Consider the following 22692-nt stretch of genomic DNA (forward strand, 5'->3'; position numbering starts at 1 on the left):
CCACAAAGAGCCATGTCCTATAGAGCTGGGAGGGCCTGCTGTTTCATCACTAATTGTACTTAATTGTCCAGCTTTTCTTCTTTCTCTCTCTCTGTGTGTGTGTGTGTGTGTGTGTGTGTGTGTGTGTGTGTGTGTGTGTGTGTGTGTGTGTGTGTGTGTGTGTGTGTGTGTGTGTGTGTGTGTGTGTGTGTGTGTGTTTCTGGGGGTGTGTGTGTGTGTGTGTCTGGGGGTGTGAATGTGTGTGTGTGTGTGAGTGTGTGTGTGTGTGTGCGTGTGTGTGTGTGTTAGAGAGAGAATCAGAATGATGTGTGTGTAAGTGTTTTCTATCTATATTTGCACACAGCAACAGGTGGCAGTGTGTTGTACAGAAGATATACTGACGATCAGAAAAGGGACAACATGAAAATAAGCAAGAAGGAACGACAGGAGAGAGAGAGAGAGAAAGAGAGAGAGAGAGCGAGAGAGAGAGAGAGAGAGACAGAGAGAGAGAGTGAAAGAGAGCGAGAGAGAGAGCGAGAGAGAAAGAGAGGGAGAGAGAGAGAGAGAGGGATGGAGGGAGAGAGAGAGAGAGAGAGAGGGAGGGAGAGAGAGAGAGGCAGAGAGGGAGAGGGAGAGAGAGAAAAACAAAGAGAGAGAGAGAGAGAGCGAGCGAGAGAAAGAGAGAGAGAGAGCGAGCGAGAGAAAGAGAGAGAGAGAGAGAGAGGGAGAGAGAGAGAGAGAGAGAGAGAGAGAGAGAGAGAGAGAGAGAGAGAGAGAGAGAGAGAGAGAGAGAGAGAGAGAGAGAGAGAGAGAGAGGGAGAGAGGGGATGGTAGGGAGGTTATCTAGTCAGAATGAGAGCCAGAGAAAGGGGAGGGGGCTGGTGTGTTGGTGTGTCATATTTCTAGTGGTCCCACAGATCCCTCCTTACAGACTTACAGAACAACAGGTGAAGCGGACCCTACAGGGCAGTCTAGTCCCCAACCCAGAGGTCCACAACACCTCTGAACCCCAGACATCTCTCTCTCTCTCTTTCTCCTTCTCTATTCCTCTCTCTGTCTCCTCATTTGCCTCCTTCGATTCCAGGTCTGAGTTCCAACCATCCAAGGTCTTCATGTTCATCAGTAGTCTGGATGGAGGAAGAGCAGCAACGCAGTAGGAATTAAAACTGGTTGACGCTTCTATTTGGAAAACCCCACAACGTTTCTTTCCTCGTCATCTATAAAGGTGAGTTTTTTTGTTCACAGTTTTTTAAATTATTTTTAAAATTAATTTTGTATGAATTTGTCAATATATTCTTATATTTAATATCAACAAATTAATTTACATCAAATCATGTTTTTATTTTTATTTATTTTTCCCCCCTAAATGATTGGCTTGACAAATACATCCAGTAAAATATTAGTTTTGTTTGGATTTGAATTTCAATGTATTGCAATTTATAGATAATTATTTGTTACAATGATGTAAAAATTTAGATTTTCAATGTGAACATTTATTTACTCAATTGTGTGTCGTGTTTAAAATATATATAATTTAAACTTTGAAAATATCCAAACAATTACAGAAGGAAAACATAATAATATCAACATTGTTTCCAAATGTAAATGGGTTAATTACTATTATTATTATTATTATTGTTATTATTGTGATGTTGGTGTCAATATCAGTGATCATTTTGACGTTAGTGTCACTAGTCTAATTTAAATCTACTAAATTCTTACATTTTATATTTGAGATATTTTCCTTTTACTGAAAATATGGAAACGTCGCAAAGCGTCCCTGGAACAAATGAGAGGTCAGTGCCTTGCTCAAAGGGCACATCGGCAGATTTTTAAAACCTTGTCGTCTCTAACCGCTACGCTACATTGAACAACAAAAATATTTGTCAACAAAATGTTTGGACCAGTTGTTGTCAACTGGTATACAGATATACATCTTTGAATCCATATATGGGGTTTTCCGTTGAGCAGCTGGTGTTTTAGAGCCTCAACTGGCTGAGACTGCTCCGAACCAGAACAGGGTCGTGTTCAGGAGGCACACAACGCGGATGGATGGGGAGGGACTACCTGTACTGGGCCAATAAGAAACAAGTATTTTCACTTTCTGTTACAACACGTTTCAAAACACTTTTGTAACGTTCTACTGAACTCAGAGGACCTTCCAGGAGTCCTGATCACCTCCCTCTCTCTCTCCTAATAAGGTAGTAGGAATGAGAGTGAGGCTGGTTGTATATATAATGTATCTAGAGTTCCTCCTAGGCGTGTCTAAGGCCTGTCTCTGTCTCTAGCTGAATCCCTCTGCAGCCATGGAGCAGCCCGTGATGAAAGCCAGATCGCCAGCGGGTCAGATGTGTTCGGTGGTGGCACCCAGCTCGGCCAAACAGCCGTCCTCCGCCACGTCTCCCTCCAACACCACGGGCCCCAAGGAGGTGGGAGACAGAGGCTATATTCCCCACGGAGCCCTATTCCCTACAGTATATAGTGTTCATAGGAGGTTCCCCACAGAGCCCTATTCCCTACAGTATATAGTGTTCATAGGAGGTTCCACACGGAGCCCTATTCCCTACAGTATATAGTGTTCATAGGATGTTCCCCACGGAGCCCTATTCCCTACAGTATATAGTGTTCATAGGAGATTCCCCATGGAGCCCTATTCCCTACAGTATATAGTGTTCATAGGAGGGTCCACACGGAGCCCTATTCCCTACAGTATATTGTGTTCATAGGAGGTTCCACACGGAGCCCTATTCCCTACAGTATATAGTGTTCATAGGAGGGTCCACACGGAGCCCTATTCCCTACAGTATATAGTGTTCATAGGAGGTTCCACACGGAGCCCTATTCCCTACAGTATATAGTGTTCATAGGAGGTTCCACATGGAGCCCTATTCCCTACAGTATATAGTGTTCATAGGAGGTTTCACATGGAGCCCTATTCCCTACAGTCTATAGTGTTCATAGGAGGTTCCACATGGAGCCCTATTCCCTACAGTATATAGTGTTCATAGGAGGTTCCACACGGAGCCCTATTCCCTACAGTATATAGTGTTCATAGGAGGTTCCACACGGAGCCCTATTCCCTACAGTATATAGTGTTCATAGGAGGTTCCACATGGAGCCCTATTCCCTACAGTATATAGTGTTCATAGGAGGTTCCCCACGGAGCCCTATTCCCTACAGTATATAGTGTTCATAGGAGGTTCCCCACGGACCCCTATTCCCTACAGTATATAGTGTTCATAGGAGGTTCCACACGGAGCCCTATTCCCTACAGTATATAGTGTTCATAGGAGGTTCCACACGGAGCCCTATTCCCTACAGTATATAGTGTTCATAGGAGGTTCCACACGGAGCCCTATTCCCTACAGTATATAGTGTTCATAGGAGGGTCCACACGGAGCCCTATTCCCTACAGTATATAGTGTTCATAGCTACTTGACATATATTCTGATATATTAGGTGGAGTGGTTGTAGATGACAGTGACATGACATATATTCTGATATATTAGGTGGAGCTGATTCTGGTGAAGGAGCACAACGGGGTCCAGTTCACCTCCTCCACGTTGGTCAGCCCTGCTGGTCACCCCCACCCCCACCCCCACGGCCACGCTCTGGGCCCCAGCCACGGACACACGCCTGTCCCCGGAGAAGAGAGGGAGACCTGGGGGAAAAAGATCGACTTTCTCCTGTCGGTGATAGGGTTCGCTGTGGACCTGGCCAACGTGTGGAGGTTCCCCTATCTCTGCTATAAGAACGGAGGAGGTGAGAAGGAGGGAGGGAGTGTGTGGAGGTTCTCCTATCTCTGCTATAAGAACGGAGGAGGTGAGAAGGAGGGAGGGAGTGTGTGGAGGTTCTCCTATCTCTGCTATAAGAACGGAGGAGGTGAGAAGGAGGGAGGGAGTGTGTGGAGGTTCCCCTATCTCTGCTATAAGAACGGAGGAGGTGAGACGAAGGGAGGGAGTGTGTGGAGGTTCCCCTATCTCTGCTATAAGAACGGAGGAGGTGAGAAGGAGGGAGGGAGTGTGTGGAGGTTCTCCTATCTCTGCTATAAGAACGGAGGAGGTGAGAAGGAGGGAGTGTGTGTGTGGAGGTTCTCCTATCTCTGCTATAAGAACGGAGGAGGTGAGAAGGAGGGAGGGAGTGTGTGGAGGTTCCCCTATCTCTGCTATAAGAACGGAGGAGGTGAGAAGGAGGGAGGGAGTGTGTGGAGGTTCCCCTATCTCTGCTATAAGAACGGAGGAGGTGAGAAGGAGGGAGTGAGTGTGTGGAGGTTCTCCTATCTCTGCTATAAGAACGGAGGAGGTGAGACGAAGGGAGGGAGTGTGTGGAGGTTCCCCTATCTCTGCTATAAGAACGGAGGAGGTGAGAAGGAGGGAGGGAGTGTGTGGAGGTAGGGCCTTCTATGCCATCAAAAATAACATAATTTTGACATACCAATTAGGATCTGGCTAAAAATATAGAATCCATTTCCCTTTATGGTTGTGAGGTCTGGGGTTCGCAAATTATACCCGCTAAATTTCAAAATCCAGAAAATAGACATTAAATTCTACAACCACCTAAAAGGAAGAGATTCCCAAACCATCCATAACAAAGTCATCACCTACAGAGAGATGAACCTGGAGAAGAGTCCCCTAAGCAAGCTGGTCCTGGGGCTCTGTTCACAAACACAAACACACCCCACAGAGCCCCAGGACAGCAACACAATTAGAACCAAGAAAATCATGAGAAAACAAAAAGATAATTACTTGACACATTGGAAAGAATTAACAAAAAAACAGAGCAAACTAGAATGCTATTTGTCCCTAAACAGAGAGTACACAGTGGCAGAATACCTGACCACTGTGACTGACCCAAACTTAAGGAAAGCTTTGACTATGTACAGACCCAGTGAGCATAGCCTTGCTATTGAGAAAGGTCGTCGTAGCCAGACCTGACTCTCAAGAGAAGACAGGCTATGTGCACACTGCCCACAAAATGAAGTGGAAACTGAGCTGCACTTCCTAACCTCCTGCCAAATGTATGACCATATTAGAGACACACATTTCCCTCAGATTACACAGACACAAATCCAATTTGATAAACTCCCATAGCTATTGGGTGAAATACCACAGTGTGCCATCACAGCAGTAAGATGTGTGACCTGTTGCCACAAGAAAAGGGCAACCAGTGAAGAACAAACACCATTGTAAATACAACCCATATTTATGCTTATTTATTTTCCCCTTTGTACTTGAACTATTTTCACATCGTTACAAATCAAATCAAATCAAGTTTATTTTATATAGCCCTTCGTACATCAGCTAATATCTCGAAGTGCTGTACAGAAACCCAGCCTAAAACCCCAAACAGCAAGCAATGCAGGTGTAGAAGCACGGTGGCTAGGAAAAACTCCCTAGAAAGGCCAAAACCTAGGAAGAAACCTAGAGAGGAACCAGGCTATGAGTGGTGGCCAGTCCTCTTCTGGCTGTGCCGGGTGGAGATTATAACAGAACATGGCCAAGATGTTCAAATGTTCATAGATGACCAGCATGGTCAAATAATAATCAGGAGTAAATGTCAGTTGGCTTTTCATAGCCGATCATTACAACACTGTATATAGACATAATATGACATTTGAAATGTCTTCATTCTTTTGGAACGTATGTGAGTGTAATGTTTACTGTTCACTTTTTATTATTTATATAACTTTTGTTTATCCATTTCACTTGCTTTGACAACGTAAACATATGTTTCCCATGCCAATAAGGCCCATTGAATTGAGAGAGAGAGAGAGAGAGAGAGAGAGAGAGAGAGAGAGAGAGAGAGAGAGAGAGAGAGAGAGAGAGAAAGAAAGAGAAAGAGAAAGAGAGAAAGGAAGGAAGGAAGGAAGGAAGGAAGGAAGGAAGGAAGGAAGGGAGCAAAACGAAGAGAGAGAGATGAATCCTTATCTATGTGTGTTTGAGCAGGCGGTAGGGAGGATGGGGTGAGTGTGAGGCCTTACCCTTTAAAGATAAAAGAGATCTCCCCAGCTGATCCAACTGCTGATTATCTACAACAGTTAGGAACACCTTTTACGGTGATTTAACACAGAACGGTTAACTGAGTTGGTGAAATAACTTTATAACATTTTGTTCTTGCATTTTAATTATGTTGCAGGATACCGGTTCAATTCAATTTCATCATGCATGCTTATGAATGTGCTATGCATGGTAATGAATGTTTAATGAAGCCCTTATGTAGGTTCCCTTTAAATGAGATGTCACTACCATTATTGTCATGTATTGTCATGTATTGTCATGTATTGTCAGACTCTCAGGCTCAACTAGATCAGGATGGAAAGGATGGCCGGGCAAGACTATGTCATGTCATCCTGTCCTGTCTCTCTGCCTTCAAAATAAGCCTTCCTGGTGCCCTACCTGTTCCTATGAATGCTCTAAGTATGGTTATGCCTGTGTTATGAAGCCCTTATATCTCTGTTGCCGTATAGGAGCGTTCCTTGTGCCCTACCAGTTCTTCATGCAGATAGCAGACATGGTTATGAATTGCTTATGTATAGTTTATGACTGTGTTATAAAGCCATTGTGTAGGTACTCTCTCTGTCCTCTATAGGAGCGTTCCTGGTGCCCTACCTGTTCTCCATGGTGATGCCGCTATGTATAGGCTATGAATGTGTCATGAAGGCATTATGTATGTGCTATGTCATGTCATCATGTCCTGTGTCTCTCTATTCCCTGTAGGAGCGTTCCTGGTGCCCTACCTGTTCTTCATGGTGATGCCGCTATGTATAGGCTATGAATGTGTCATGAAGACATTATGTATGTGCTATGTCATGTCATCCTGTCCTGTGTCTCTCCATTCCCTGTAGGAGCGTTCCTGGTGCCCTACCTGTTCTCCATGGTGATGCTGCTATGTATAGGCTATGAATGTGTTATGAAGGCATTATGTATGTACTATGTCATGTCATCCTGTCCTGTGTCTCTCTATTCCCTGTAGGAGTGTTCCTGGTGCCCTACCTGTTTTTCATGGTGATAGCATTATGTATTGTTATGAATATGCTATGTATGTGTTATGAAGCCTTAATGTAGCCTTATGTCTCTGTGTCCCCTCTAGGAGCGTTCCTGGTGCCCTACCTGTTCTTCATGGTGATAGCATTATGTATTGTTATGAATATGCTATGTATGTGTTATGAAGCCTTAATGTAGCCTTATGTCTCTCTGTCCCCTCTAGGAGCGTTCCTGGTGCCCTACCTGTTCTTCATGGTGATAGCATTATGTATTGTTATGAATATGCTATGTATGTGTTATGAAGCCTTAATGTAGCCTTATGTCTCTGTGTCCCCTCTAGGAGCGTTCCTGGTGCCCTACCTGTTCTTCATGGTGATAGCATTATGTATTGTTATGAATATGCTATGTATGTGTTATGAAGCTTTAATGTAGCCTTATGTCTCTCTGTCCCCTCTAGGAGCGTTCCTGGTGCCCTACCTGTTTTTCATGGTGATAGCATTATGTATTGTTATGAATATGCTATGTATGTGTTATGAAGCCTTAATGTAGCCTTATGTCTCTGTGTCCCCTCTAGGAGCGTTCCTGGTGCCCTACCTGTTCTTCATGGTGATAGCATTATGTATTGTTATGAATATGCTATGTATGTGTTATGAAGCCTTAATGTAGCCTTATGTCTCTCTGTCCCCTCTAGGAGCGTTCCTGGTGCCCTACCTGTTCTTCATGGTGATAGCATTATGTATTGTTATGAATATGCTATGTATGTGTTATGAAGCCTTAATGTAGCCTTATGTCTCTGTGTCCCCTCTAGGAGCGTTCCTGGTGCCCTACCTGTTCTTCATGGTGATAGCATTATGTATTGTTATGAATATGCTATGTATGTGTTATGAAGCCTTAATGTAGCCTTATGTCTCTCTGTCCCCTCTAGGAGCGTTCCTGGTGCCCTACCTGTTCTTCATGGTGATAGCATTATGTATTGTTATGAATATGCTATGTATGTGTTATGAAGCCTTAATGTAGCCTTATGTCTCTGTGTCCCCTCTAGGAGCGTTCCTGGTGCCCTACCTGTTCTTCATGGTGATAGCATTATGTATTGTTATGAATATGCTATGTATGTGTTATGAAGCCTTAATGTAGCCTTATGTCTCTCTGTCCCCTCTAGGAGCGTTCCTGGTGCCCTACCTGTTCTTCATGGTGATAGAATTATGTATTGTTATGAATATGCTATGTATGTGTTATGAAGCCTTAATGTAGCCTTATGTCTCTCTGTCCCCTCTAGGAGCGTTCCTGGTGCCCTACCTGTTCTTCATGGTGATAGAATTATGTATTGTTATGAATATGCTATGTATGTGTTATGAAGCCTTAATGTAGCCTTATGTCTCTGTGTCCCCTCTAGGAGCGTTCCTAGTGCCCTACCTGTTCTTCATGGTGATAGCATTATGTATTGTTATGAATATGCTATGTATGTGTTATGAAGCCTTAATGTAGCCTTATGTCTCTGTGTCCCCTCTAGGAGCGTTCCTGGTGCCCTACCTGTTCTTCATGGTGATAGCAGGCATGCCTCTGTTCTATATGGAACTGGCTCTGGGACAATACAACAGAGAAGGGGCTGCTGGCGTCTGGAAGATCTGCCCCATATTCAAAGGTAGGAGAGAGAGAGAGAGACTGTGTGTGGTGTGTGTGTGTGTGTGTGTGTGTGTGTGTGTGTGTGTGTGTGTGTGTGTGTGTGTGTGTGTGTGTGTGTGTGTGTGTGTGTGTGTGTGTGTGTGTGTGTGTGTGTGCGTGCGTGCGTGCGTGCGTGCGTGCGTGCGTGCGTGCGTGCGTGCGTGCGTGCGTGCGTGCGTGCGTGCGTGCGTGCGTGCGTGCGTGCGTGCGTGCGTGTGTGTGTTAAGATAACTACCATTGTTTATACCCAAACAACACCAGTCAGATGGAAGACTGAAAATTGGCTTTTAGAGTCTCTCTGTGTTCGGTGATAAACACATTTTGGGCCAATCTTCCCGTTCTTTCCAACACATCAATAAACACTCCGGTGAGCGGAAACCATCGAATTAACATGACAAGTGTCAAAGGAAGAAATGTGACCTTCTCTGTCACGTTCTAACTCCCCCCAACCCTCCATCATAACCACGGTGTTGCAGACGGTGATCTGGACCCCCCCTCCCCCCCTCCATCATAACCACTGTGTTGCAGACGGTGCTCTGGACCCCCCCCCCCCCCCCCCCCCCCCCCTCCATCATAACCACTGTGTTGCAGACGTTGCTCTGGACATTGATCTGCTGTTGTTGACCTGTCAGTATTTAATGTGTTTACTGTCTGGGGGACAGCTGACAGGTTTCATAGTCTCTCCACTTAAAGGTTTCAGTGTAATGTAGTGAGGTCCTTGTTTCAATGTTGTTTGTGTTTTTAATCAAATCAAATCAAATGTTATTAGTCACACACGCCCGAATACAACAGGTGAAATGCTTATTTACGAGCCCCTAACCAACAATGCAGTTAAAATAAATACGGATAAGAATAAGAAATAAAACAAGTAATTAAATTAAAATAACAATAGCAAGACTATATACAGGGGGGTATCGGTACAGAGTTAATGTGCGCGGGCACCGGTTAGTTGAGGTAATATGTAGGTAGAGTTATTAAAGTGGCTTTGCATAGATAATAACGTCAAGCCAAGTTTGAAGGCAGCCTGTCTGTCTGACTGTCCGTCCACCCCCCTCTGTCTCTCCGTCTGTCCATCCATCTATCCAGCCACCCACCCACTCAGCCATCCAGCCATCCAGCCATCGATCTATCCATCCATCCATCCGGCCGGTCTATCTGTCTCTATCTTAGGGTCCCTGACTGAGTGTCAGTATTGGATGTTGACATTTTAATCATCAGTCTCACATGCACCCAGCCCCCTAGCTGAGACAGAGGGAATAGCTGCTGTCACTCAACAGGGAATCGCTGCAATTACATCTGATCGACACGTTTTGTTTTTCCTAACGATCAATGTTTTCAAAAGACGACATGATCACTCGTGATGCTAATGATTCCGCCTCAACAAATAATCACTTCTTCTAGATGGAAAACGAGCCATGGGAAAAGAGCCAGGACGTCGTATCGCCGTCAGAAGGAAAGAGATGGACTCTTGTTAGTCCTAAAGGTTATGATGAAAGGGAACAGTAGCGCGTGGACACGGTGCTAAACGCACAGAAAGGGCAGATCTGGGGATAAATAAAGCGTAGAGAGGAGACCACAGAGAGGAGACGTAGAGAGGAGACCGTAGAGAGAAGACGTAGAGAGGAGACCGCAGAGAGGAGACGTAGAGAGGAGACCGCAGAGAGGAGACGTAGAGAGGAGACCGCAGAGAGGAGACGTAGAGAGGAGACCGTAGAGAGGAGACGTAGAGAGGAGACCGCAGAGAGGAGACCGCAGAGAGGAGACCGCAGAGAGGAGACCGCAGAGAGGAGACCGCAGAGAGGAGACCGCAGAGAGGAGACCGCAGAGAGGAGACTTAGAGAGGAGACCGCAGAGTCCAACCTTCAGAAAGTTTGGCTTGTTATTGTCTTTCATTTTATGCGCTCTTTAAAATTCTGTGTTATCAAGTGTTCTGTCTAGTTTACTTCTGAAAGTGTTTATGTAAATATGTAAGATTGTAGAGTGTTGACGCTCAAAGTAAGTGGTTTTATTTGAGGTATCTACGAGCAGATATGACCTTTGGCCTTTGTCATACTTCCAGTTGATATCAATTATGTATTGTGATATTTTGCCCTGTTTTGTGTTTTCTGTCTACCTCTGCTATAGTCTGAGCCTGTATTCTAAACCATTGTGATCTTGAACTATGACCTTTCACCTTTCCCCCTTTTCCCCCAGGTGTTGGTTTCACAGTGATCCTGATCAGTCTGTATGTGGGCTTCTACTACAACGTGATTATAGCCTGGGCCCTGTTCTACCTATTCTCTTCGTTCACCGGGGAGCTACCCTGGGTCCACTGCAACAACTCCTGGAACAGCCCCGACTGCTCGGACCTCTGGGACTTCAACAACTCCCTCAACGACACACACAAGTCCACCCCCGCAGCCGAGTACTTTGAGTGAGTTTGGTGTTTCGTCTCTAGATCCGAGTCTGAACAGAGACTGTTGACTTCTTCCTTAAAGTATTTTTGCTCTGACACGTCAAGTATGGACATTTTGAGAGGGACCAGCTTCACCTTTTTCTCTCTTTGGCATTCAATTACACAAAGGTGCACATTCATAATCAGACTTTATTTGAAACCTGGACCCCAGAAGACATTATGGCTGAGAGAACCAGAGGTTCACATCCTGGTCGATGTGTATCCATACCTTCATAGTCCTGGTTGTCCATGGAGATACTGTAACCATGTCTTCATAGTCCTGGTCGTCCATGGAGATACTGTAACCATGTCTTCATAGTCCTGGTCGTCCATGGAGATACTGTAACCATGTCTTCATAGTCCTGGTCGTCCATGGAGATACTGTAACCATGTCTTCATAGTCCTGGTCGTCCATGGAGATACTGTAACCATGTCTTCATAGTCCTGGTCGTCCATGGAGATACTGTAACCATGTCTTCATAGTCCTGGTCGTCCATGGAGATACTGTAACCACGTCTTCATAGTCCTGGTCGTCCATGGAGATACTGTAACCATGTCTTCATTCTCCTGGTCGTCCATGGAGATACTGTAACCATGTCTTCATAGTCCTGGTCGTCCATGGAGATACTGTAACCATGTCTTCATAGTCCTGGTCGTCCATGGAGATACTGTAACCATGTCTTCATAGCCCTGGTCGTCCATGGAGATACTGTAACCATGTCTTCATAGTCCTGGTCGTCCATGGAGATACTGTAACCATGTCTTCATAGTCCTGGTCGTCCATGGAGATACTGTAACCATGTCTTCATAGTCCTGGTCGTCCATGGAGATACTGTAACCATGTCTTCATAGTCCTGGTCGTCCATGGAGATACTGTAACCATGTCTTCATTCTCCTGGTCGTCCATGGAGATACTGTAACCATGTCTTCATAGTTCTGGTCCTCCATGGAGATACTGTAACTGATTACAGTCTTCATCCTCCTGGTCCTCCATGGAGATTCTGTATCCAGTGTTCTTGTTATTGTATCCAGGTGTCTCGTATTTTTAGCGAAGGCGGTTTGTTTTGACAGTTCAGGCCTGTCATGGAGTCTTGGACAGACAGGCAGTCACTATCTTTATCTCCACCTGGGAGCAATTTCATCTCGTCTGAGTCAGGGTCGTTCAGTTGACACAAAGATATACTCTTCTTCTTCTTCTACCTCTTCTTCTTCTCTTCATTCTTAGTTGATAGTTACTGCAGTGTTTCTCCACTTAGTATGATTTGTTGTTAGTTATAGGTTGTTAGTTAGTTGTTGTGGTTAGTCATTGGTAACAGTGTGATGTGTTGTTAGTTATAGGTTGTTAGTTGTTGTTGTTAGTCATTGGTAACACTGTGCTGTGTTGTTATATAGCTGACCTGGGACTGTTAGTTACCTAGCTGTTAGTTGATTAGTTGTTATAACCTGTTATAACTGTTATGATCCAGGCGTGGGGTGCGCCACCTGCAGGACAGTGAGGGTATAGCTGACCTGGGACTGTTAGTTACCTAGCTGTTAGTTGATTAGTTGTTATAACCTGTTATAACTGTTATGTTCCAGGCGTGGGGTGCTCCACCTACAGGACAGTGAGGGTATAGCTGACCTGGGACTGTTAGTTACCTAGCTGTTAGTTGATTAGTTGTTATAACCTGTTATAACTGTTATGTTCCAGGCGTGGGGTGCTCCACCTACAGGACAGTGAGGGTATAGCTGACCTGGGACTGTTAGTTACCTAGCTGTTAGTTGATTAGTTGTTATAACCTGTTATAACTGTTATGTTCCAGGCGTGGGGTGCTCCACCTACAGGACAGTGAGGGTATAGCTGACCTGGGACTGCCTCGTTGGCAGCTGACGTCCTGTCTAGCTGTGGTCATCGTGGTTCTGTACTTCAGCCTCTGGAAGGGGGTCAAGACCTCAGGGAAGGTAGGTGGTCCTATGAACACCAGAACAGGATGTCCAGGTGAAGTCAGCTCAGATCTTGGCCCTGTGAGCAGAACACAACACCAGAACAGGGACACTACCTGTAGCTCTATGAGCAGAACAGAACACCAGAACAGGGACACTACCTGTAGTTGTTGAGTCCAGGTGTATAGAACAGAACAGAGTGGGCCAGGTTGTTGAGTCCATGTGTTCCTGTGCAGGTGGTGTGGATCACAGCCACCATGCCTTACGTGGTCCTGACTGTCCTGCTGCTGCGCGGTGTCACCCTCCCTGGAGCCATGGACGGCATTAAGGCCTACCTCAGCGTCGACTTCCTACGACTCTGTGAGCCTCAGGTAAGACTGGGGGAGAGGGGGGAGAGATAGAGAGATAGGGGGGACAGGAAGGAGTGAGAGGAAGAGAAAGAGAAAGATTGGGAGACTGAGAGAGAGAGAGAGAGAGGGAGAAAAAGAGAGAGAGAGAGAAGAGAGAAGAGAGAGAGAGAGAGAGAGAGAGAGAGAGAGAGAGAGAGAGAGAGAGAGAGAGAGAGAGAGAGAGAGAGAGAGAGAGAGAGAGAGAGAAAGAGCGCGAGTGAGAGAGAGAAAGAGCACGAGTGAGAGAGAGTGAGAGAGAGTGAGCGAGAGAGAGAGAGAGAGTGAGAGAGAGAGAGAAAGAGTGAGAGAGAGAGAGAGTGAGAGAGAGAGCGCAAGTGAGAGAGAGTGATTGAGAGTGAGAGAAAGAGCGCGAGTGAGAGAGAGTGAGAGAGAGTGAGAGAGAGAGAGCTAGAAAGAGAGAGAGAGAGAGAGAGAGAGAGAGAGAGAGAGAGAGAGAGAGAGAGAACACGAGTGAGAGAGTGAGAGAGAGAGAACATGTGTGAGAGAGTGAGAGAGAGAGAGAAAGAGTGAGAGTGAGTGAGAGAGAGGGAGTGAGAGCACAAGTGAGAGACAGTGAGAGGGAGTGAGAGAGAGAGAGAGAGAGAGAGAGAGAGAGAGAGAGAGAGAGAGAGAGAGAGAGAGAGACAGACAGACAGAGAGAGAGAGAGAGAGAGAGAGACAGGTCCAGTCACCAGGACCACAAATTCCATCTAGACACCGTTGCCCTAGAGCACACAAAAAACTATACATACCTCGGCCTAAACATCAGCACCACAGGTAACTTCCACAAAGCTGTGAACGATCTGAGAGACAAGGCAAGAAGGGCCTTCTATGCCATCAAAAGGAACATAAATTTCAACATACCAATTAGGATCTGGCTAAAAATACTTGAATCAGTCATAGAGCCCATTGCCCTTTATGGTTGTGAGGTCTGGGGTCCGCTCACCAACCAAGATTTCACAAAATGGGACAAACACCAAATTGAGACTCTGCATGCAGAATTCTGCAAAAATATCCTCCGTGTACAACGTAGAACACCAAATAATGCATGCAGAGCAGAATTAGGCCGATACCCACTAATTATCAAAATCCAGAAAAGAGCCGTTAAATTCTACAACCACCTAAAAGGAAGCGATTCCCAAACCTTCCATAACAAAGCCATCACCTACAGAGAGATGAACCTGGAGAAGAGTCCCCTAAGCAAGCTGGTCCTAGGGCTCTGTTCACAAACACAAACACACCCCACAGAGCCCCAGGACAACAGCACAATTAGACCCAACCAAATCATGAGAAAACAAAAAGATAATTACTTGACACATTGGAAAGAATTAACAAAAAAACAGAGCAAACTAGAATGTTATTTGGCCCTAAACAGAGAGTACACAGTGGCAGAATACCTGACCACTGTGACTGACCCAAACTTAAGGAAAGCTTTGACTATGTACAGACTCAGTGAGCATAGCCTTGCTATTGAGAAAGGCCGCCGTAGGCAGACATGGCTCTCAAGAGAAGACAGGCTATGTGCACACTGCCCACAAAATGAGGTGGAAACTGAGCTGCACTTCCTAACCTCCTGCCCAATGTATGACCATATTAGAGAGACATATTTCCCTCAGATTACACAGATCCACAAAGAATTCGAAAACAAATCCAATTTTGATAAACTCCCATATCTACTGGGTGAAATTCCACAGTGTGCCATCACAGCAGCAAGATTTGTGACCTGTTGTCACAAGAAAAGGGCAACCAGTGAAGAACAAACACCACTGTAAATACAACCCATATTTATGTTTATTTATTTTAACTTGTGTGCTTTAACCATTTGTACATTGTTACAACACTGCATATATATAATATGACATTTGTAATGTCTTTATTGTTTTGAAACTTCTGTATGTGTAATGTTTACTGTTCATTTTTATTGTTTATTTGACTTTTGTATATTACCTACCTCACTTGCTTTGGCAATGTTAACACATGTTTCCCATGCCAATAAAGCCCCTTGAATTGAATTGAATTGAATTGACAGAGAGAGAGAGAGAGAGACAGAGAGAGACAGAGAGAGACAGAGAGAGAGAGAGAGAGAGAGAGAGACAGAGAGAGAGACAGAGAGAGAGACAGAGAGAGAGAGAGAGAGAGAGAGAGAGAGAGAGAGAGAGAGAGAGAGAGAGAGAGAGAGAGAGAGAGAGAGAGAGAGAGAGAGAGAGAGAGAGAGAGAGAGAGAGAGAGAGAGAGAGAGCGCAAGTGAGAGAGAGTGAGAAAGAGAGAAAGAGCGCGAGTGAGAGAGAGGGAGTATTCAGAGGTGATAAAAGTCTGTTTCCTTATTGAGTTTCACTAGTATTACAGCCCTGGTCCAGTCCTTGTCTCTCACAGACACTAGTACTACAGCCCTGGTCCAGTCCTTGTCTCTCACAGACACACTAGTACTACAGCCCTGGTCCAGTCCTTGTCTCTCACAGACACTAGTACTACAGCCCTGGTCCAGTCCTTGTCTCTCACAGACACACTAGTACTACAGCTCTGGTCCAGTCCTTGTCTCTCACAGACACACTAGTACTACAGCCCTGGTCCAGTCCTTGTCTCTCACAGACACTAGTACTAATGCCCTGGTCCAGTCCTTGTCTCTCACAGACACTAGTATTACAGCCCTGGTCCAGTCCTTGTCTCTCACAGACACACTAGTATTACAGCCCTGGTCCAGTCCTTGTCTCTCACAGACACACTAGTATTACAGCCCTGGTCCAGTCCTTGTCTCTCACAGACACTAGTACTACAGCCCTGGTCCAGTCCTTGTCTCTCACAGACACTAGTATTACAGCCCTGGTCCAGTCCTTGTCTCTCACAGACACACTAGTACTACAGCCCTGGTCCAGTCCTTGTCTCTCACAGACACTAGTACTACAGCCCTGGTCCAGTCCTTGTCTCTCACAGACACTAGTATTACAGCCCTGGTCCAGTCCTTGTCTCTCACAGACACTAGTACTACAGCCCTGGTCCAGTCCTTGTCTCTCACAGACACTAGTACTACAGCCCTGGTCCGGTCCTTGTCTCTCACAGACACTAGTACTACAGCCCTGGTCCGGTCCTTGTCTCTCACAGACACTAGTATTACAGCCCTGGTCCAGTCCTTGTCTCTCACAGACACTAGTACTACAGCCCTGGTCCAGTCCTTGTCTCTCACAGACACACTAGTACTACAGCCCTGGTCCAGTCCTTGTCTCTCACAGACACACTAGTACTACAGCCCTGGTCCGGTCCTTGTCTCTCACAGACACACTAGTACTACAGCCCTGGTCCAGTCCTTGTCTCTCACAGACACTAGTATTACAGCCCTGGTCCAGTCCTTGTCTCTCACAGACACTAGTACTACAGCCCTGGTCCAGTCCTTGTCTCTCACAGACACTAGTATTACAGCCCTGGTCCAGTCCTTGTCTCTCACAGACACTAGTACTACAGCCCTGGTCCAGTCCTTGTCTCTCACAGACACTAGTATTACAGCCCTGGTCCAGTCCTTGTCTCTCACAGACACTAGTATTACAGCCCTGGTCCAGTCCTTGTCTCTCACAGACACTAGTACTACAGCCCTGGTCCAGTCCTTGTCTCTCACAGACACACTAGTACTACAGCCCTGGTCCGGTCCTTGTCTCTCACAGACACACTAGTATTACAGCCCTGGTCCAGTCCTTGTCTCTCACAGACACTAGTATTACAGCCCTGGTCCAGTCCTTGTCTCTCACAGACACACTAGTACTACAGCCCTGGTCCGGTCCTTGTCTCTCACAGACACTAGTATTACAGCCCTGGTCCGGTCCTTGTCTCTCACAGACACTAGTACTACAGCCCTGGTCCAGTCCTTGTCTCTCACAGACACTAGTATTACAGCCCTGGTCCAGTCCTTGTCGCTCACAGACACACTAGTATTACAGCCCTGGTCTAGTCCTTGTCTCTCACAGACACTAGTATTACAGCCCTGGTCCGGTCCTTGTCTCTCACAGACACTAGTATTACAGCCCTGGTCCGGTCCTTGTCTCTCACAGACACTAGGATTACAGCCCTGGTCCAGTCCTTGTCTCTCACAGACACTAGTATTACAGCCCTGGTCCGGTCCTTGTCTCTCACAGACACTAGTACTACAGCCCTGGTCCAGTCCTTGTCTCTCACAGACACTAGTATTACAGCCCTGGTCCAGTCCTTATCTCTCACAGACACTAGTATTACAGCCCTGGTCCGGTCCTTGTCTCTCACAGACACTAGTATTACAGCCCTGGTCCGGTCCTTGTCTCTCACAGACACTAGTACTACAGCCCTGGTCCAGTCCTTGTCTCTCACAGACACTAGTATTACAGCCCTGGTCCAGTCCTTGTCTCTCACAGACACTAGTACTACAGCCCTGGTCCAGTCCTTGTCTCTCACAGACATTAGTATTACAGCCCTGGTCCGGTCCTTGTCTCTCACAGACACTAGTATTACAGCCCTGGTCCAGTCCTTGTCTCTCACAGACACTAGTATTACAGCCCTGGTCCAGTCCTTGTCTCTCACAGACACACTAGTACTACAGCCCTGGTCCAGTCCTTGTCTCTCACAGACACTAGTATTACAGCCCTGGTCCAGTCCTTGTCTCTCACAGACACTAGTATTACAGCCCTGGTCCAGTCCTTGTCTCTCACAGACACTAGTATTACAGCCCTGGTCCGGTCCTTGTCTCTCACAGACACTAGTACTACAGCCCTGGTCCAGTCCTTGTCTCTCACAGACACACTAGTACTACAGCCCTGGTCCAGTCCTTGTCTCTCACAGACACACTAGTATTACAGCCCTGGTCCAGTCCTTGTCTCTCACAGACACACTAGTACTACAGCCCTGGTCCAGTCCTTGTCTCTCACAGACACTAGTATTACAGCCCTGGTCCAGTCCTTGTCTCTCACAGACACTAGTATTACAGCCCTGGTCCAGTCCTTGTCTCTCACAGACACACTAGTATTACAGCCCTGGTCCGGTCCTTGTCTCTCACAGACACTAGTACTACAGCCCTGGTCCAGTCCTTGTCTCTCACAGACACTAGTATTACAGCCCTGGTCCGGTCCTTGTCTCTCACAGACACACTAGTACTACAGCCCTGGTCCAGTCCTTGTCTCTCACAGACACTAGTATTACAGCCCTGGTCCAGTCCTTGTCTCTCACAGACACTAGTATTACAGCCCTGGTCCGGTCCTTGTCTCTCACAGACACTAGTATTACAGCCCTGGTCCAGTCCTTGTCTCTCACAGACACTAGTACTACAGCCCTGGTCCAGTCCTTGTCTCTCACAGACACACTAGTACTACAGCCCTGGTCCAGTCCTTGTCTCTCACAGACACTAGTACTACAGCCCTGGTCCAGTCCTTGTCTCTCACAGACACTAGTATTACAGCCCTGGTCCAGTCCTTGTCTCTCACAGACACTAGTACTACAGCCCTGGTCCAGTCCTTGTCTCTCACAGACACTAGTACTACAGCCCTGGTCCAGTCCTTGTCTCTCACAGACACTAGTATTACAGCCCTAGTCCGGTCCTTGTTTCTCACAGACACTAGTACTACAGCCCTGGTCCAGTCCTTGTTTCTCACAGACACTAGTACTACAGCCCTGGTCCAGTCCTTGTCTCTCACAGACACTAGTATTACAGCCCTGGTCCAGTCCTTGTCTCTCACAGACACACTAGTACTACAGCCCTGGTCCAGTCCTTGTCTCTCACAGACACTAGTATTACAGCCCTGGTCCAGTCCTTGTCTCTCACAGACACTAGTACTACAGCCCTGGTCCGGTCCTTGTCTCTCACAGACACTAGTATTACAGCCCTGGTCCAGTCCTTGTCTCTCACAGACACTAGTACTACAGCCCTGGTCCAGTCCTTGTCTCTCACAGACACACTAGTACTACAGCCCTGGTCCAGTCCTTGTCTCTCACAGACACTAGTATTACAGCCCTGGTCCAGTCCTTGTCTCTCACAGACACTAGTACTACAGCCCTGGTCCAGTCCTTGTCTCTCACAGACACTAGTACTACAGCCCTGGTCCGGTCCTTGTCTCTCACAGACACTAGTATTACAGCGCCGGTCCAGTCCTTGTCTCTCACAGACACACTAGTACTACAGCCCTGGTCCAGTCCTTGTCTCTCACAGACACTAGTATTACAGCCCTGGTCCAGTCCTTGTCTCTCAAAGACACTAGTACTACAGCCCTGGTCCAGTCCTTGTCTCTCACAGACACTAGTATTACAGCGCCGGTCCAGTCCTTGTCTCTCACAGACAGAGCCAGTCCAGTCCTCGTCTCTCAAAGACAGCGCTGGTCCAGTCCTCGTCTCTCACAGACAGCACTGGTCCAGTCCTTGTCTCTCACAGACAGCACTGGTCCAGTCCTTGTCTCTCACAGACACACTAGTATTACAGCGCCCGTCCAGTCCTCGTCTCTCACAGACAGCGCTGGTCCAGTCCTTGTCTCTCACAGACACACTAGTATTACAGCGCCCGTCCAGTCCTCGTCTCTCACAGACAGCGCTGGTCCAGTCCTCGTCTCTCACAGACAGCGCTGGTCCAGTCCTCGTCTCTCACAGACAGCGCTGGTCCAGTCCTCGTCTCTCACAGACAGCGCTGGTCCAGTCCTCGTCTCTCACAGACAGCGCTGGTCCAGTCCTTGTCTCTCACAGACAGCGCTGGTCCAGTCCTTGTCTCTCACAGACAGCGCTGGTTCAGTCCTTGTCTCTCGAAGACAGCGCTGGTCCAGTCCTTGTCTCTCACAGACACACTAGTATTACAGCGCCCGTCCAGTCCTCGTCTCTCACAGACAGCGCTGGTCCAGTCCTCGTCTCTCACAGACAGCGCTGGTCCAGTCCTCGTCTCTCACAGACAGCGCTGGTCCAGTCCTCGTCTCTCACAGACAGCGCTGGTCCAGTCCTCGTCTCTCACAGACAGCGCTGGTCCAGTCCTTGTCTCTCACAGACAGCGCTGGTCCAGTCCTCGTCTCTCACAGACAGCGCTGGTCCAGTCCTCGTCTCTCACAGACAGCGCTGGTCCAGTCCTTGTCTCTCACAGACAGCGCTGGTCCAGTCCTTGTCTCTCACAGACAGGGCTGGTCCAGTCCTCGTCTCTCACAGACAGCGCTGGTCCAGTCCTCGTCTCTCACAGACAGCGCTGGTCCAGTCCTCGTCTCTCACAGACAGCGCTGGTCCAGTCCTCGTCTCTCACAGACAGTGCTGGTCCAGTCCTTGTCTCTCACAGACAGCGCTGGTCCAGTCCTCGTCTCTCACAGACAGCGCTGGTCCAGTCCTCGTCTCTCACAGACAGCGCTGGTCAGGTCCTCGTCTCTCACAGACAGCGCTGGTCCAGTCCTTGTCTCTCACAGACAGCGCTGGTCCAGTCCTTGTCTCTCACAGACAGGGCTGGTCCAGTCCTCGTCTCTCACAGACAGCGCTGGTCCAGTCCTCGTCTCTCACAGACAGCGCTGGTCCAGTCCTCGTCTCTCACAGACAGCGCTGGTCCAGTCCTCGTCTCTCACAGACAGTGCTGGTCCAGTCCTTGTCTCTCACAGACAGCGCTGGTCCAGTCCTCGTCTCTCACAGACAGCGCTGGTCCAGTCCTCGTCTCTCACAGACAGCGCTGGTCCAGTCCTCGTCTCTCACAGACAGCGCTGGTCCAGTCCTCGTCTCTCACAGACAGCGCTGGTCCAGTCCTTGTCTCTCACAGACAGCGCTGGTCCAGTCCTTGTCTCTCACAGACAGCGCTGGTTCAGTCCTTGTCTCTCACAGACAGCACTGGTCCAGTCCTTGTCTCTCACAGACACACTAGTATTACAGCTTCCGTCCAGTCCTCGTCTCTCACAGACAGCGCTGGTCCAGTCCTTGTCTCTCACAGACACACTAGTATTACAGCGCCCGTCCAGTCCTCGTCTCTCACAGACAGCGCTGGTCCAGTCCTCGTCTCTCACAGACAGCGCTGGTCCAGTCCTCGTCTCTCACAGACAGCGCTGGTCCAGTCCTTGTCTCTCACAGACAGCGCTGGTCCAGTCCTCGTCTCTCACAGACAGCGCTGGTCCAGTCCTTGTCTCTCACAGACAGCGCTGGTCCAGTCCTTGTCTCTCACAGACACACTAGTATTACAGCGCCCGTCCAGTCCTCGTCTCTCACAGACAGCGCTGGTCCAGTCCTCGTCTCTCACAGACAGCGCTGGTCCAGTCCTCGTCTCTCACAGACAGCGCTGGTCCAGTCCTTGTCTCTCACAGACAGCGCTGGTCCAGTCCTCGTCTCTCACAGACAGCGCTGGTCCAGTCCTCGTCTCTCACAGACAGCGCTGGTCCAGTCCTTGTCTCTCACAGACAGCGCTGGTCCAGTCCTTGTCTCTCACAGACAGCGCTGGTCCAGTCCTCGTCTCTCACAGACAGCGCCGGTCCAGTCCTCGTCTCTCACAGACAGCTCCGGTCCAGTCCTTGTCTCTCACAGACACACTAGTACTACAGCCCTGGTCCAGTCCTTGTCTCTCATGGGGACACCCTCCAACAGCTGATGTACCCTTCTGTTTAGGGAAAGGGGGGATACCTAGTCAGTTGTATGTATATATATATACAGTGTGTGTGTGTGTGTGTGTGTTTGTGTGTGTGTGTGTGTGTGTGTGTGTGTGTGTGTGTGTGTGTGTGTGTGTGTGTGTGTGTGTGTGTGTGTGTGTGTGTGTGTGTGTGTGAGAGAGAGAGAGAGTTATGCTGATGTTTATTGCTGTACTTTAATGCCACAGGTTGTCTTTCAGTGCAGGAAAATATACGGTTCGATATAAACAAATTTAATATTTCAGCGTCCATGAAATCCCGACTGATGAAATGTATATATGAATCATTTGCCTTAATAAGAGGTGCTGTAAGAATCCCCAGCTGGTCCCCCCCCCCCCCCTCCCTCCAGTAGCAACCCACAACCGCTAAGGACTCAAAGCAGCAATTTGAGAATTAGATTAGACACATGCATGCAGCAACAATTTACTAAATTACCTCGTATTCACAAGTGTCTTTCATCTTTCCGTTGAATGAGTTTCCTGCAATTATCTCTAATAACAGCCCTTTTTTCTCCCCCCACTGTGTCTTTTGTCCTCTGTGTCCCCCCCCACTGTGTCTTTTGTCGTCCCCCCCCGGCCGTTTGTTGTGTAGGTCTGGATAGACGCTGCAACTCAGATCTGCTTCTCTTTGGGAGTCGGGTTCGGCGTGCTGATCGCGTTCTCCAGCTATAACAAATTCAGCAACAACTGCTACAGGTAAGCTAGAAGCACCCTATTCACTACATAGTTCACTACTTTTAGACTAGGACACAT

At 47.6% G+C, this 22692-nt stretch overlaps 1 protein-coding gene across 2 annotated transcripts in view; it reads left to right on the forward strand.

Annotated features, from left to right (window-relative positions):
• Positions 1 to 857: 857 nt before the first annotated feature.
• Positions 858 to 22692, forward strand: part of slc6a3 (solute carrier family 6 member 3) — a 37352-nt gene continuing 15517 nt past the window's right edge. Inside the window, exons 1-8 of one of the 2 annotated variants that reach the window (XM_071395665.1) lie at positions 858 to 1204; positions 2268 to 2408; positions 3489 to 3741; positions 8473 to 8604; positions 10818 to 11037; positions 12861 to 12999; positions 13218 to 13352; positions 22532 to 22635. In XM_071395665.1, the coding sequence (XP_071251766.1) occupies positions 2286 to 2408; positions 3489 to 3741; positions 8473 to 8604; positions 10818 to 11037; positions 12861 to 12999; positions 13218 to 13352; positions 22532 to 22635 (1106 nt within the window). In that variant the 5' untranslated portion in view covers positions 858 to 1204; positions 2268 to 2285. Of the gene's footprint in view, positions 1205 to 2267; positions 2409 to 3488; positions 3742 to 4307; positions 4342 to 8472; positions 8605 to 10817; positions 11038 to 12860; positions 13000 to 13217; positions 13353 to 22531; positions 22636 to 22692 lie in introns of those variants that run through there. The other variant, XM_071395666.1, reaches the window with a different exon arrangement.

Source organism: Salvelinus alpinus, chromosome 4 (assembly GCF_045679555.1).
Source record: "Salvelinus alpinus chromosome 4, SLU_Salpinus.1, whole genome shotgun sequence".
Taxonomy (NCBI): domain Eukaryota; kingdom Metazoa; phylum Chordata; class Actinopteri; order Salmoniformes; family Salmonidae; genus Salvelinus; species Salvelinus alpinus.